The sequence below is a fragment of the Sapajus apella genome, unplaced genomic scaffold, assembly GCF_009761245.1.
Source record: "Sapajus apella isolate SASKATOON/1434 unplaced genomic scaffold, GSC_monkey_1.0 scaffold148, whole genome shotgun sequence".
NCBI lineage: Eukaryota > Metazoa > Chordata > Mammalia > Primates > Cebidae > Sapajus > Sapajus apella.
This window is the reverse complement of record NW_022437088.1, coordinates 797,120-812,865: the sequence shown is the minus strand read 5'-3', so window position 1 is coordinate 812,865 and position 15,746 is coordinate 797,120. Positions and strand designations below refer to the sequence as shown.

General features: G+C 50.6%; 1 protein-coding gene across 3 annotated transcripts in view; it reads right to left on the bottom strand.

The window, feature by feature from the left end:
• The window catches only part of KCNN3 (potassium calcium-activated channel subfamily N member 3), a 167,152-nt gene that overhangs the window by 111,561 nt on the left and 39,845 nt on the right, over positions 1 to 15,746 (bottom strand). For all 3 annotated transcript variants that reach the window (XM_032265108.1, XM_032265109.1, XM_032265110.1), the window contains exon 2: positions 4,625 to 4,720. In XM_032265108.1, coding sequence (XP_032120999.1) covers positions 4,625 to 4,720 — 96 coding nt within the window. The remainder of the gene's footprint in view (positions 1 to 4,624; positions 4,721 to 15,746) is intronic.

The following is a 15,746-nucleotide window of genomic DNA, read 5'->3' as shown; positions in this document are numbered from 1 at the left end:
GAATCTTAGAGGCTCTCCCGGAACTGGGCTAATCGCAAGTCAATATAGAGGATCAGCAGCCAAGATGGAGTTACCGTGGCCTCCACAGCACCAATATCAGTCCTACTTTACAGAAAGGAATAGACTAAGAAGGATTAAGTAACTTGACAAAGGCCACTCTACACACTAGAATATGACAAAGAGCATGATTTGAACCCAAGCTGGGCTGCTCTGAAGTCCATGTTCTCAGTCACCTGTTAGCCTGCCTTCCAGGATGGCACTGAGGAAGGAGACCCTTAATCCCTTTCAGCCTTCGACACTGCATCTCAAAAGTCAGCCAGAGGAGGGACCAGTTGGCATCGCCAGCCAGGTTAAGGATAAGACCCCTACTGCAAACCGTAGTCCCACCTATAGATCATGGATACGGTATGGAGGAATCTTTCTGGAAGGCATTGTTTTTACTTAAACATGATCAAACCTCCACCTAAGTTACATACCCGACGCCTACTTCCCAGATCAAGACGCTTTCACATGTAATTTCTAGAGTTTTAAGCCCAGGACTCTTGTACACGTAATTTCTAGAGTTGTAAGCCTCTGAAAGGCAAGGATTTTCTTGGTTGGGGAGCTCGGCTGTTAGGCGTCTAACCCACCACAGCTCCCGGCAGAATCAATCAGAGCTGCCTTCCCAGCTTGGTGTTAGAGAGGTTTGTTCTGTGGCCTTTCCTGCTTCCGCACCAGGGATGTTAATTAAGAGCCACAGATTCACTCAAAGTTGGCGACCCTTGGGAGAAGCAACAGTGGCTTCCGAGTTTCTCATCTAGAAAACTGGGCTCCTGTCCCAGGCCTGCGCGGAGAAGAGGCTCATTAAATACATGCTGGACCAAGGACTGCACTCAGTGGGCCGTGGAGGGCAAGGGAGGAGAGGGTCCTGAGGGCATGAGGAGTTCATTGTTTGGCGTGTGGGGCCCAGGACTGCTGGCGACATCTAAAACATGAGCCTGCAGCCTGGGGAAGGGGTTGGCGCGGTCTGAGAGCTGCTGGTGAGAGCTGAACCACAGCAAACGGACTCTCCAAGGGAGAGCACGGTTTGCAGTCAGAGTTTTGGTAAATAAACAAAATGCATTGATTCCTGTGTTTTCATTTCTCTCCCGGACATACTCGTCCGAGAAGAGATGCCAGTGTCTCTGAAAGCTCCCCGCTCCAAAACGCTGACAGAGGAGGAGACTGAGGAGAGACGGAGTGGGGTGCCGGCTTCAAACAACGGAGGCTACCACGTGGGAGACACAAGTGCCTTCTTTTCCCTGTTCCAAAAGCAGAACCAGGCCTGAGGCGAGTTCCAGGGAGGTTTTCTAAAGACACTGGTAGGGCAGCCTCTTTCAAGGGGGCCAGCGGCTCCATCACAGCAGCACACGCAGAGGCCCTGGGGTTCCTGCACTCGGTGAGCACTAAGGTTTAAACATGTCCCCTACAAAATTCAGGTGTTGCCAATGTGGCAGTGCTAAGAGATGGGGCCTTTCAGAGGGGATGAGGCCGTAAGGGCTCCTCCCTTGTGAACGGGATTACCAGGTGACCAGCAACCACATGGATGAGGAAAGGTGTGAGCAGATTCCTAATAAAGATCCTGATATCACCCCAAGGGGAGATGCAGCAGCCACCCCCTGCCCTGCCTGCTTCACAACAGATGAACAGCAGCTGGCCTCTCCCTGCGGAAGGTGCTTGCTAAGCACTACCCTCAGCATGACTTCATCAGTCACGCTTAGGATAACTCCTTCTTCCACTCACAGGAAGCAGCTTCCGAAGCTAGCTGAGCAGCCAGACTCAAACCAGAGAATTACTAGACTGGGGGGCTAAGTAACAGGTGAGGAAACCGAGACCACAAAACCAACACCACAAAGCTAAGACCATAAAGTCATGCTATGACCAGCTTTGGGAAATAGTTACCTTGAACCCAGCATGCTTTCCATTCAAAGAACATGCTACACATACCTGCTCTTTGTGACACTATAGGTCTCCAGAAATGCAAAGATAACTGTCCCTGAGGGGCAGAAGAAAGACACCAAACAGAAAACTACCATATGGCCCAGTGAGGTATATATAAGGGCGCTCTGTAGGAACAAACCCTCCCTCCCACTGACTCTCTGGGCCCAAGCCATTCCCATTTCCCTCTGGCAAGAAAAGGTCCAGCTGGGCGCAGAAAGACCTTTACTGGAAAGGTAAGAGGCACAGAGGAAGTCAGTGCTGGGGACCTTCCTCAAGTGATGGAGGCTGCTGGGAGGAAAAGGCCTGGGTGGCGGGAACTCAGGGTGCAGGCACGGCTGGGCCAGAGCAGGAGGAAGGCTGGCCACCTGCCAGTACCAGGCAGTTGTGACAGTGACCACCTGGCAGATCCAGCTGGTAAGTGACAAGGCCCAGCTAGAAGCAGTGGAGCAAAGGTCACAGGAAAGTGACCAAAGTTTCCATTCTGTGAAAGCCCACTCTGTACTCTACACTGTTCCCAACTCCTGCAAGAATTCAGCAAAGTGGGTGATGTGCCCATACTTCAGATGGGGAAACTGAGACCAGAGTCAGGATCCAACACAACTGATTTCACTTTGTTTCTCCAAACTGTGTCAGGCCAAATTGAATGACCCCCAATAGCATCATCTACTGCCTATGATGAGGACTGAAATAGAGGTCGGCCATGAGTGGGACACAGAGGAAGGGTGCCCAGCCAGGTTCTGGGCTGTCAGCGACAGGACCCTGCCACCAGGCCAGAGCTGAGTCAAGCTGCAGCTGGACCAGAGCAGGTCAGCAGCTAAGGCTGCAGGTCCTGGGCCGGGAACAAGGACTTCAGGAGCATCAGAGGGAGGGACACCTGGCTCCACCCACCCCAATGCCTGGAGCAGAAAGAGGAAGTAGGCTTAGCACCACCGTAGTGTGGGGTTGAGGCTGAGAACAGCTCCTCTTCTTCCCCTTCCTCAAGCCTGGCTCATAATTGAGTTTTATGATTTTGCCTTTTTTCCTTGGTGTGTGTGACACCTCCCCACACAGGTCAAGGTGACACATAGTAATACAGACTCCCTACAGATGAGGACATGGACGCTGCAGGACTGCCCAGGTCCCACGCTGGCTTTGGGTGGGGTGAACCGGGCCTGGAGCTAGATTGTCAACTCCTGTCCCTTCTTGGTTCTGCAGCCCTATTCCTTCCTGCTGTACTCCTGGCTCCTTTCTGGGGCCAGCTGGACAATGGTTTGAGTTAAAGTCCACCACTTTGTCCGATTTAGACTCCATGAAGGAAGTCACCTGGTGGCATCTGGAACTCTCAGCCCTCAGGGCACAGCCCCTGTCCAAACCCTTGCAACCCCTGCCCCAGCAGCCAGGTCAGTGTCCTCTGGTCATCGACAGAATGGAGTCCTGCCAAGGTGGCCTGGCACTGAGGCTCCTGTGGCCCAGCCAGCCTCAGTGGCCCCTGACCCTCGGTCAAAAAGCCAAGGCTCTCTCTAGGAGGAGGCGGCGCTCCCACCTGCATCCGCCCAGCTGCTCCACCCTGAAAATACTGAGTAACAAAAGGGACAGGATTTGAACAGTGTCATTAAATAGCGCTTCACAAAGCACTCTCCCACACGCTCATCCATCCTCACAACAGCTCAGCAGAGCTGGAATAAAGGCCCCGTGTCCTAGATGAGAAGATTGAGACCCTGGAAGGTCATGGGGCTGGCCAAAGACACACTGAGAAAAAAGGTCATGGCCGAGACTTGACCCCAGCTTTTCTGACTCTGAGCTCTGGTCTTCGTCAATCTCTCGCCTGCTGCCCAGATGTGAATCTATCTGTGCTCCTCCAGCCAAAGGACCGGGACGGTTTCCAGATTCACATGCACATGAGGAAAAACATCTGGATAGTTTAGAACTGCTCAGGTCCACAGCAGTGCCGGTCAGCCTGACGGGCCAGGGGTTAGGGGAGGCTCGTTGTCACCAGAAGATGCCTCAGATCTGTTCCCTCCTGTCTGACCCTCCTGACCTCTGTCGACCCATCCTCCCTATGTCGGCCAAACTGGAAATGCACCCTGGAGGCCCAGCCAGTGTTTCTCTGGGTACCAAGTCAGTCCTGGGCAGCAAGAAACAGAGGCCTCCTCAGCCCCAGCAGACTCTTATTCTGTCTAGAAAATGACACCCCCAGTTTGGCACAGCAGTAAAGCCCACACCATTCACAGAAGCAGACTCCTTGGTGGAGTTTGGTGCAGCAAATGTCAGGGTACACAAGACAGGTATGCGTCACTGAGGGGATCCACTCAGCAGCCCAAGTTCAGAAAGGATCCAACAAGTGACGGAAGAGGCAGACAATGCATCAGGAACCCTCCCAGACTGGTGGTGCTCACTGAGGGTCCCAAACAGGGCAGCCTCGCTCAGCGTGAAGCCCTACGTTTGCCTCTGGGATCCCCACTTTGGAGACAACTTCAGAGTTATTCTAAAGCCACACGGCAGCCTCGCAGTTTCCTCTCCCATTTGGGTCCAAACCAGAAGAGAAGAGCCACGATCTTGGGCACCATCTTGGAAAATCACCCAAGTAGCAGCTTAGGGAGTGGGTTTTGGGGGTGGGGATGGGCTCGGCTCAGAGCAAAGTCAGAGGATCAGCTGCTGTATGAAGGGGTGAGGTGGGGGCACCTACCTGGACTTCACGTGTGTGGTAGGCGATGATCAAGCCCAAAAGGATGATGGTGGACAGACTGATAAGGCATTTCAGGGCCAACGAAAACATGGAGTCCTGCAGGAACAACGGAGAGAGAGGATTAGGGAGTGCAGGCAAGGAATGGCTGGCTTTACTCTGCGGCTGTGTAAAGGAGGAGGGGTGGGGACGCAAGAGGGACGGTGACCAGCCCCTCCTAGGAGCAGGTGTAGCACAAAGTCAACCTGAGCCGCACACAAGCCCCGGACAGCGCCTGGGCCGGCTACGTCTCAGCGGCTGCCCCCTCTGAGCCTTGTTTTCTCGGGCTAAGTCGTATTTGCATTCCCAGGATGAACGCTACTTGGACATGATGTATTATGTTTGTTATACATGGCTAGATGCAGTTTGCTGATGTGTTATTTAGAATTTGTGCTTCCATGCTCATAAGTCATGTGAACATCATTCTTTTTTGTGCCGCTATTACATGGTTTGGCCATCAATATTATGCCAGTTTGGGTCTCTGTTTTCACTCAACAAACCCAAATCAGAGGGTTTCGGAGGCAGAGTTCTTTCATGAATGAATTCAAATGTCCCGGCAGCTGCTCTCATCTCCCGGCTTAGGCTGAGTGCAGGGGAGGAAGGCAGGGGCGGCAGAGGAGCTACTGGAGAGGGAAAGGGGAAAGCACAGGAGCAGAGAGGGGTCCTGGCAGGAGAAGGACCCTGGCGGTCCCTCTGCTAGGGATTGGGTGGGGGAGGTGAGCCCTGTGGCCTCCACTGAAGCCTCCAGTCCCAGGGGAGCTTAGAGAGCCTATGGGGCGTGGTTAAGAACGTGACCTCTGGGGCCAGACTGCTGGGTCCCAGCCTAGCCACAGCCACTTAGGGCTACATGACCTTAGAATGCCCACTCCACCTCTCTGCACCCATGTCCTCCTGTGTCAGCTGGGATAAGAGCCACACCTACCTCCCAGGGCTGTGGTGAATGTAAAGGAGTTAGTGTATGCAAAGTACCAAGAACAGCGCCCGGCCAAGTGTTAGCTACCCTTATCATTTACTTTGCATCCTCCACAAATCAGGGTGTCTGGGTTGGAACTTGGTGCACCTCTGGGCATTTGGAAGCTGGAAGGAGAGATAGCTCCCAGTTCCAAAGGAAGGCAGGAACACAGCCCTGAGCAAAAGCAGCAGATGAGATCCAGGCTGCATTTCCAAGCACTGAAATGTGTGTGGCAGCCCTGCACTCGGTTCTGGGTGGTACATGCCACAAAAGAAATAGCCCCTGTCCTTAGGGAAGCTGGCCATCAGAATGATGCCCAATTTCTAGAAGGCACCTTACAGTTTACAAGGTGGTTTCATATATTTGTTCTCATCCATTCTCACAACAGCCTTTTACCTTATAGATATGACAGGCTGAGGCCCAGAGAGGTGGGTGGCTTGTGCCAGAATTCAAAGCCAAAGCCTCTGACCCGCAGAACAGAGCGCTGCCCACAGCCCTCGGGCACACTCTCCAATGGGAAACAGAATTGAAATGTGGGAAGCGTCCATTTAAATAGACCTACATGACATCTTAAGACAACAAGGAAAGGTAGAATATGATCAATTACCAGCGTGAAACCTACAGTAGAGCTAAGGGAGCTTAAGGGAGGGAGGCCACTGTGGATGAGTCAGAGACCGCTCTCAGAGGTGGATGTGGGGGGCAGCTGAGATCTTCGGAGTGAGGCATGTCCAATATGGCAACCACAGGAATGAGAGGAGGGCTTGGGACTTGAACCCAGGACTTCCAGGTGACCAGGGCCATGCTCTCGGCCACCCTCTGTGGGCTGAGACAGAATGAAAGTGCTCTCCCTGGTGTCTGTTAATCTCACCATTCGTTTCATTGGTACAGTTCTTGAGGCCCACTGGACATACAAAGGAAAACTAATAAAGTAACTCATCCATTCACTCACAACAATTTCAACCACTTCTCCTTTGCTGAGCACTTGCTAGATATCCAACAGTGTGCTAGGTTCTGTAGGATATAGCGAGAGGACGCCTGCCCACCAGAAGCTTCTGATCTGGCTTATTCACTAACTCTGACTTTCTACGTTGTATAGGGTCGTCCAACTACGGGAAGAGGTCTCCATTATTTGCTATTCATAAGATGATCTACACATCAGCCAGTCTTCTTTTAGCCTCTCCATGTTCCACAGTTCCATGGAGAGCAGCCTGCAATCGTTACTCAGCTCACATGTATGGGGGTCTAAGCCGGGCTGGTGCTGTGCTGGTCTAATGTTAACGCAGAGAAGGACAGAACGCAGTGCTGGCCCTCAGGAAGGTTCTGATCCTCACAAGCACTGCCTGATGCCTGAAACACTACCCAACCACAAGACCGAGAAGGGGCTGAAAAGAGCCGACGGTGAGTTCAGGAACACTCAGACTGTATTAGGGTGAGAAAAACCTCCCTACGCGAATCAACTGGGGACAGCTCACAATGTTTTCCTGCCAGAAATGACCATAACTTTCTTCTCAAAGGGGTCTGAAAGCATCTGGGAGCATCGCACCTTCCTGGGAAAGATTTGGGATCAGCGGCACATTTCAGCCTCTATTTATTACTTTTGGCAGAAATGAATCGAAATCAGAATCCAAGTATTTCCATCATTTTAAAGGAAGCAGCGAAGGGAAAGGGGCCAGATGCTGTCTCTCTCCTTTGAGCCTCTTCCTTTTGTCCTGAAGCTCAAAACCTTTACATGAACAGGCAACTCCCACCTGCTTCTTAGTTTTAGCTGGTACAACTTCCCTGGCCAGCTCCAGCCCCGTGGGATGACCAAGCCGTCTGCTGGATCAACAGGGACTCTGGATATTTTACAGATTTCTTTGCATTCTTCATTGCGTGTCAATTAAAAAAATTAACCAACCACTTTTAAATAGCCGGAAAGCATGTCAAGGAAGTCTGGCTGAATTAGGAATGTTTTCTATTTGGTAAAATGTCGAATTAGCATCTTCTCTTTGCTGCCTGAACATCAATGAAGCTTGAAATTGATATGGTGCCTTGGGGGACGGCAGTGACACAGGGCTGCCATACACCCCAGGATGGGGTATCGCCACACCTGTTGCCCCCACTCACTCCCTTCTGAGGGCCACAAGGGGCTCGTGGAACAGAGGAATCCAGTGGTCAACTGGTCAACCCTTCTGCCCCATGACTCAGAACTTTTCAACACCATAGTGGCAATCCTTAACACACAGGAATACTTAGGAATTATATCCCATTTGATGAGAATCTTTTTTTAAAGCCGCTTATTCCTAAATGCCCACAAATTTTCAAGTGGCTAAGTAGATTTGAGATCAGGCAGTGCTGGAACATTATGCAGCCACTGAAAAAACACTTCTGCAGAGAATATCTGAAGACATGGAGAAGAGTTGATAGAATATTAAGTGAAAAGCTCAAACCCCAACAATATGTAGTATATTTCCAATTACTTAAATTTTTTGTTTTTTTAGTATAGAAAAAAGACTGAAAATATGTCAAATATCCTGAGATACTAAGGTGTTTGTCCATTTTCTTTCTTTTGTCCTCAAAATTTCTACTAAGAAAAAAAAATACATACATATATACATATATATATATATTTTTTTTGAGATGGAATTTTTCTCTTGTTGCCCAGGCTGGAGTGCAATGGCATAATCTTGGCTCATTGCAATCTCCACCTCCTGGGTTCAAGCCATTCTCCTGCCTCACCCTCCCGAGTAGCTGGGACTACAGGTACCCACCACGGTGCCTAGCTAATTTTTGTATTTTTAGTAGAGATGGGGTTTCACCATGTTGGCCAGGCAGGTCTCAAACTCCTGACCTCAGGTGATCCACCTACCTCAGCCTCCCAAAGTGCTGGGATTATAGGCGCGAGCCAACACGCCCGGCCAAGAATATACTCTTTTTATCATTGAAAAAGTTGTTTTGCTTTCTTTTAAAAAAAAAAAAAAGATGAGCCCTGAACTGCTAGAAAGAGGCATCCGTGTAGATGGGGTGATTCATCTTTGTGATTTGGCAAGCCCCTGCCTCGAGTGGCTGTAGGGAACTCCCAAGCCCAGCCCAGCCCTTTGATGTAGATAAAGGACATGAGACCCCAGTCTTCTGGACCATTTCATTCCTTCAATGCCCTGTTCCTGTGACATACTACAAAATGTCATGGCACTCAACTCACAGTAGGAGATCATACGCTCCCGCCAAGCGGGGACAGGGACTTGTGTAACCCTGGGGCTAGGGAGAGGGCGTCACACCCTCCCCAGACAACTCGGTTGCGGCATTTGATTCACAGGCTACCAGCATCCATGGACTAATATGCTCACACTGTATTACCTCCAAAACCCACTGGATGCCCTAAGTACAGCAGGTGTTTTATAATTGCTTCTTACAACCGCTTCATAATAGTGCTTTTATTTTTACCTATCATTTACCAAGTACCAGTTAAGTACGGATCTCAGAATGGGTCTTCTGCACACTTTATGTCAAATCCCCATCCCTCACAGAGTCATAATGATTCCATTTTACTGATGAAGAAATGGAGGATCAGAGAGATGCAGTGACTTTTCCAAGGTCACACAACTAGCCCAGATTTCAGCTACATACCAGATTTTTCTATATACTATGCCTCTCCCGGCCTTTAAAATAACCTAGGTTCCTGAGTGACGTAGTGAGCGCCTGTCACCCTAACACAGTCTGGCTCCACTGTCAGGGGTGCTGCAGAGGAGATTCCGGCAGGGTATAGGGTTGAACAGAATTCCTGAGAGCTGCCTCCATCCACGTGGTCCCTGTTCTGCTCCAGGCCACGAGCCAGCCCTTCACAGATCTGTGATTTCTCACTGATGACAAAAACGTGTCATAAAGCACGTCTATAGGGGCCTACCACGCAAGGATGGCGTTGTCAACCCACTCTGACAGAGGAGAAAACTGAAGCTCTCAGGAGTTAAGTAACTTGTCCGAGGGCCTGGCTCACCACGGCAAAGCCAGGATCTGCAGCAGCCAGATTTCTCTGCCTCCAAGTTCTATGCCCTGCTTGTGCCCCCGCATCCCACCTGATCCTTGGACCATGCCTTGCTGGCCCTCCAGTATCCGCTGTGAGGCTTCTTAGAGCTGCTCCAGACTTTCCTACCCTGAGGCTGTGTTGAGGGTGACGGGGTGTGTTCCCAGCTTCTGAGCCAGCCATATAAATTGCTCTCCTGGCCTGCCTTGTAACTTCCAAAAACAGGCCAGAACTGCAATGATTATGGTAGATCTTCCCAGACTTTCAAGTTCTAAATGCATTTTATTGTTTGGAACATTGCAAAAAAGAGAAAGCTATGCTTCCAGACAGAGTCCTGGAGGGACACTGAACCAAAGTGAAATGTTAGCCTAACAAACATAATGATGTGCGGGCTCCTTCCCCAGCCAAGCTGATACCCACAAAGAGTATATGCGTACGGCTGTGTGTGTGTCTTTATACACACATGTGGTCCATTCATGATTTCTGTCACTCGCTGAACCCCCAAAAGGAAAAGGTGATAGCATCTGCAGTGCGGATTTACCAAATTAAGGTCTGATGTGCCTCTCTGACATCACTACCTTCTGTGCATTCAATTTGGGAAATAATTGATTTAAAATCTTCTCTCTCTAATAAGGTCAACGTTTCCTTCAATTTCATGGAGAGCTCCAAAATTGATTGATATTCAGCATCGGCTTATGACTGTGGTTCTGTAATGGTTGTCCTAATTAGATACTCTTGCTAATTAATGTTATGCAAATTAAACCAGCCCCTCTCTCTGCTGGCAGGGAAGACTGCATCCCTGGTCACCGTTCTCCAGGGGGACCAGAGGCTCCTTTCCTTCTACGTTAGCACCAAGCCCTGGCCGTCTTCATTCCTCAGTCTCATGCCGCCCAGCTCTTGGGATCTTTCATTCTCATCCATCATCCTCAGCTCCTCTCTCAGCACAGCCTCCTGCTTCCAGGTGGAGCATCCTAATTCAATTGCAAGGCCAGGCGCAGTGGCTCACACCTGTAATTCCAGCACTATGGGAGGCTGAGATGGGTGGAACACTTGATGCTGGGAGTTCAAGACCAGCCTAGCCATCACAATGAAACCCCATCTCTACCGAAAACACAAAAATTAGTCAGGTGTGGTGGCGCATGCCTGTCGTCCCAGCTACTCAGGAAGCTGAGGCAGGAGAATGGCTTGAACACAGGAGGCGGAGGTTGCCGTGAGCTGAGATCACACCACTGCACTCCAGCCTGGGCAACAGAGCAAGACTCTGTTTCAATAATAATAATAACAATAATAATTGCAGCCTAGTGGCCCTCCCAGCATCCTCAGAGCGACTTTCCAGCCTGGCTCCTACCAGAAGTCAGCTAACAGAATCCTGTTTCTGTCACTAATGAATGAAGTGGCAGAATGAAGTCACTCAGACCCTCTGCCCCCCAGGACTGTCCAACCTGACAGCAGGGAAGGCAGGCAATGCTGCCACAGTGGGAAGGGGGACTCTGGGGATTCCAGAGGGCAGCTGGACCTCTGACCATCCTGAGAAGGGAGAAGGGCCAAGACCCTGATGCTTGCTAGCCAAGAGAGCTCTGGAAGAGAGGTCCAGGGCGTGGATCAGAGGGCTCAGGGGTCTCAGCCTCCTCCGTGGCGAACACCTGGCCTGGACAAGTTGCTTCACTCTCCTAAACCTCAGTCCACAGTAAAATGAGACTCCTGGACAGAACCATCTCTGAGGTTCAGTTAAGCCTGATGTCCAAGGCGCCAGGCACACACGCCATGACAAACAGGTGACAGGGACATGCCCGACACTCATTGCTTTTTTGTTTTGTTTTGTTTTTTCCCTTAGGAGTTTTCTTTTCCCAGGCATTTCTGTAGATGACGAAATGCTGGGTGTGAAACGGTCAGCCAAAAACCTACTCACAGCATCTTCTGCTCAAACACAACAAGGCAAGCTTCCTATTTCTAGTCATGGGGGCTAAGAAAGATGTCCATTGTCTCTTTCTAAGTAACAGATTTGAAACCAAAAGGCCAGAGTTCCAGCCATGTCTTTGCGACTAACTAGCTGTGTGACATTGGATCAGTCTTAACCTCTCTGGGCCTCTGGTTTCTCCTCTGCAAACCAGAACTATACTTACTTTACTCACAGCTGTTAGGGGATGAGATGAGATCATGCATATGAAAAATCTCATTCTGTTTTCACACAAAGGGAAGTAGGCATTCCCTTGTGCCAAATACCCTTCTCTCTCATGCAGATGTCAGTGCAGGTAAAGGCAGCTGGTCCTCAGTCTGGGGCTGCTCACCCCCAATAGCAGCATTTTATGGCTGCAACAATTTATAAAGACATCCCCAGGGCATTTCAGAAAGACACCTTTGCAATCGTCATAGCCATTCATTCACTTGTGCATTCATACAACATATATTCACTGAGCACTTACCATGCCCAGGGACTGTGCTGGGCACTTGCCAAATGCCAGGGATTCCCCACCCCCTCCAACCCCAACCCACTGAGCCTGAATCCCATCCAAGAGCTCCCAGGAGCTCAGCCCAAGGGCTGGCCTCTGCACCACCATCGCCTGTCACCTTAACATCCCATCCTCTCCCTCTTGGACACTCTCCCTGGCCTCTCAGTCCTGCCCACAGTGCAAGGTCAAGAAGAGACAGGCCAAGGGTCAGGTCACAGGGCCCTGGAGAACACATCAGTCTGGGACAGCCAGGAATGGGCAGGCAGGAAGCCCAGGCTGAGAAAGCAGCCCTACAGGTGGCTCCTTTGCTCTCAAGTGACCAGCACTCTCCACTGCAAAGTTCAAGCCTGGATGCTAAAGGCCAAGCTCCAGGGACCTTTCCTGCCTGCCTGAGCCCACCGTGTGAATGAGGACGTCTTGACCACAGGTCCCAGGGGCTGGAGATGGGGCTAAACCTCACTGCCACATTTTCTCCAGCCCAGTCATCCTCTTCCATGAAGCTTCTGTTCTGGGCCCACTCCCCAACCCCACAGCCAGAGGATGCTTGAGGCGGATCCACAGTGGGTGGAAAACTGAGACAGGACCATCCACACTCTCCTCAGTCCCAGGAGCTGGCCAGGCATCATGAGCCAGCTGACCCACATCAGGAAGGGGGCATCTGACCTAGACCCGAGAGCAGGTGCTTCCTCCGAGCCCTGTCCTCAATCCTCCTGTGCCCTCCTCAGCCCCCTCCCTGAACTGGGTCTGTACACCCATCATCCAAGCTGGAAGCCATTACCTGCTTTAATACTACACAGGGTAACCTCAGCACCGGGAACCCTGCTAGCCTGCCTGGGCCTCACACCCTTCCTGAGGCTGGACATGCCTGGTGTCCCCCTTCAGCACTGCCCAGCTGGGGTGACCAGAGCACCTGTCACCATCTGATCCCCTTTTCCCATTGATGTTGTTCTCTCACCCCCACCAGAATGTCAGCCCCAGAGGGCAGGGGATTTTTACATTGCATTTGTTCCCCCTTACATCCCCGTGCCTAGAACACTGCCTGGCACAGAGTAGGCCAACAAGTATTAGTTGAACATTGAATATTTGAATGAAGGGAGCAGCATTTTTGAGATCTGTCTAAAGAGAGGTGATAAAAAGAACAGCTAACATTTATTACTCACCACCCACCAGGCACTGCGCTCACTTCATTAGGTCCTCAGAACAACCCATGGCCCCATTCTAGAGCTGAGGGATCTGAGGCCTGGAGAGAATCGCATTCCCACTGTCCCTGGGTGAGGAAGAGGTGGGGGCTGGATTCAAATCTGTGCTCTTACCCCCAATCCAGAGGGAACCTCATGAAGACAGAATGGCAATTGTCAGGACATCCCCCTTGCAGGCCCTGCCCTCACCGGTCCCACCTGCTACCTGAAGAGCCCCCAGTTGTGTGGCTTTCGTGGTGTGGCAGACGGTGAGCACACTGAGGTCAGGGCTGGGGGTCTGTACCGTCTCTGCAGACTGGGCCTCGCATTGGGAGACGAGGCAGAAAACGCTCGTGGAGTGAAGGATGCCAGTGGTCTTGACACAAAACTCATCAAGTCAAGTCGCCCTGGGGCATTTCCCTGGACCTCTACGTTGTCACTCCCAGAAGGAGATGGAACCTGATGTCTGAGGGACATCCTGCAGTTAATAACAAGGGCATTCGGCTCAGAGCTGAGGGGGGCCTCGTAATGTTTAGTGAAGCCAGCATGATGACCAGGACACCAATCAAGAGAAAATGATCCTCCCCAGGCCCTGGCTCTCCCGCTGTGCAATGCCCCAAGGAAGGAAGAAAAAGGTCATTTAGGAGACCACGCTTCCAAAATATCAAGTCAGACGGGTCACCCCTTCAGACCACAAACATAATTCCAATTAAGGAGATGGTTTCCTTTATAAGGTCTGGGCAGAGGGGAACTGGCATATCATGAATTCTCTACTGCATGCTTGCTTGTAATTTATTTTCCTGCCGCACTTACAATATTGGCGAAGATTCCATGCAATTCAATCAAAGTTTTTATTACATGTTTGCCATGTGCCGGGCACTGTGCTGAGTGCAGGAGGTGGAAACAGGCATGACGATGACTTTTTAAAGGCAGTTTGGTCCTTGCTGCTCCTAAAGTAGCCAAAAGCTGGCCCACCTAGGATTCTTACAGACGCGAAGCAAGTACCTAACAAATGTTTGTTGGATAAATGAATATGCAATGGTAAATACAGACTTAAACCTTTGAGCTCCATGCAGAGGCGGAATGGAAGCAGAAGCATTTGTAACTGCCCACCCCTACAGGGAGTATGGAGGTGGGCTGGAAACCCATCAGGCACCAATAGCTCAGGCCCTTGGAAAACTGAGGGGCTTGGCACCACCCCAGAACAATTAAATCGGAATCTCTGCAAGCGAGGTCTCGGCACTAACTTTTAAAAGAAGATCTCAGTGATTCTAATGTGAGGGCCAGAAATGAGAATTGTTGCTCTGGGGCACAAAGCAAGAAGCCAAGAGGCTGGGGTTGCCATCACAGCCCTGAGACACTGTGAAACAGTCAACACATAAGCAACGGAGCCTCGAAGCCATCTAGTTCAGTGCTGCATGAGTCTCCGCTCTCAGATTTCTGGCACGTGGTCATCCAGCCTCTGCTTGATTATCTCCAGGGACTGGAAATTCACTTCCTCTTAATGTAGCCTCGTAATGAGAGACTCTATTTTGGATGGCTGTTTTTCAAAGATCTGCCTGCAATGCTTGGTCCCAATAAAACAAATGCCTCTGTGAAGTCCTGCTGTCACTTTGGCTTAATGGTGTCTATGTCAATGTCCTTGACAAGTGATCCTCTCCCTGGGACACATACTCATTAAAGTCCAGAACACCAGGAGATCAGCTAGTTCCCTAACCCTCATTCTCCATGAGGACACTGAGGCCATCTTCCCCCATCATACAGCATCCTATGTTGGAGAAAACTTTAGAACCCAGGTATTGGGGCTCCTGGCCTATGTTCACAGAGGCAGGCAGCCCCACCCACCCTGCTTTTCCTACTAATGGAAATATAACAACCAGTCCCTGAATTCATCTGTTCTCCGAAAGCCTGTATCCCTATCCTGGAAGTCACCTCCAAGCCTGTCACCTAGTCACCATTTCCTTCTCTGATAAAAAATGGGCTCCTGATTAGCTTTTAGCCTCCTCTGCTTGTGGGATGTGAGTGCTCTTGGCCAGTTAGCAATTACATTACTCCTGTGGTGTCAAGAAGTCCCTACAGCCTCCTCCGGCTTCAGTAAATGAGTACCTGCCACTACGCATCAGGGTTCTGAAGGTCCTGACACTGTACCTTCATCTCAGGAGAACTGCATAGCATACTGAAGGTCTCCAGTCCCAGCTTCCAAATCCATCCCAGCATCCGGAGGGTACAGAGTTACAGTGAAACACTTAATCTTTATTCACCCTCCCAGTGCCTCCCAGAATGCTGCTCAATTTGCTGTCACCCTGAGGGCCTCACCTGGCAAATATTTACTGCTCCACCTGCCAAGGCCCTGGCGCCCGTATTTCATCCCGATTGCAGGAACCCACATTTCCTTAAATGTTCTAGAATATTTGAAACAAATAAATGTGCTTTCTGGATGGCTTGCTTTGAAGTAGTTTTGTTTTCTCTTAGTAAAACCTATCTGGCCCCCAAATGAATAAAACAG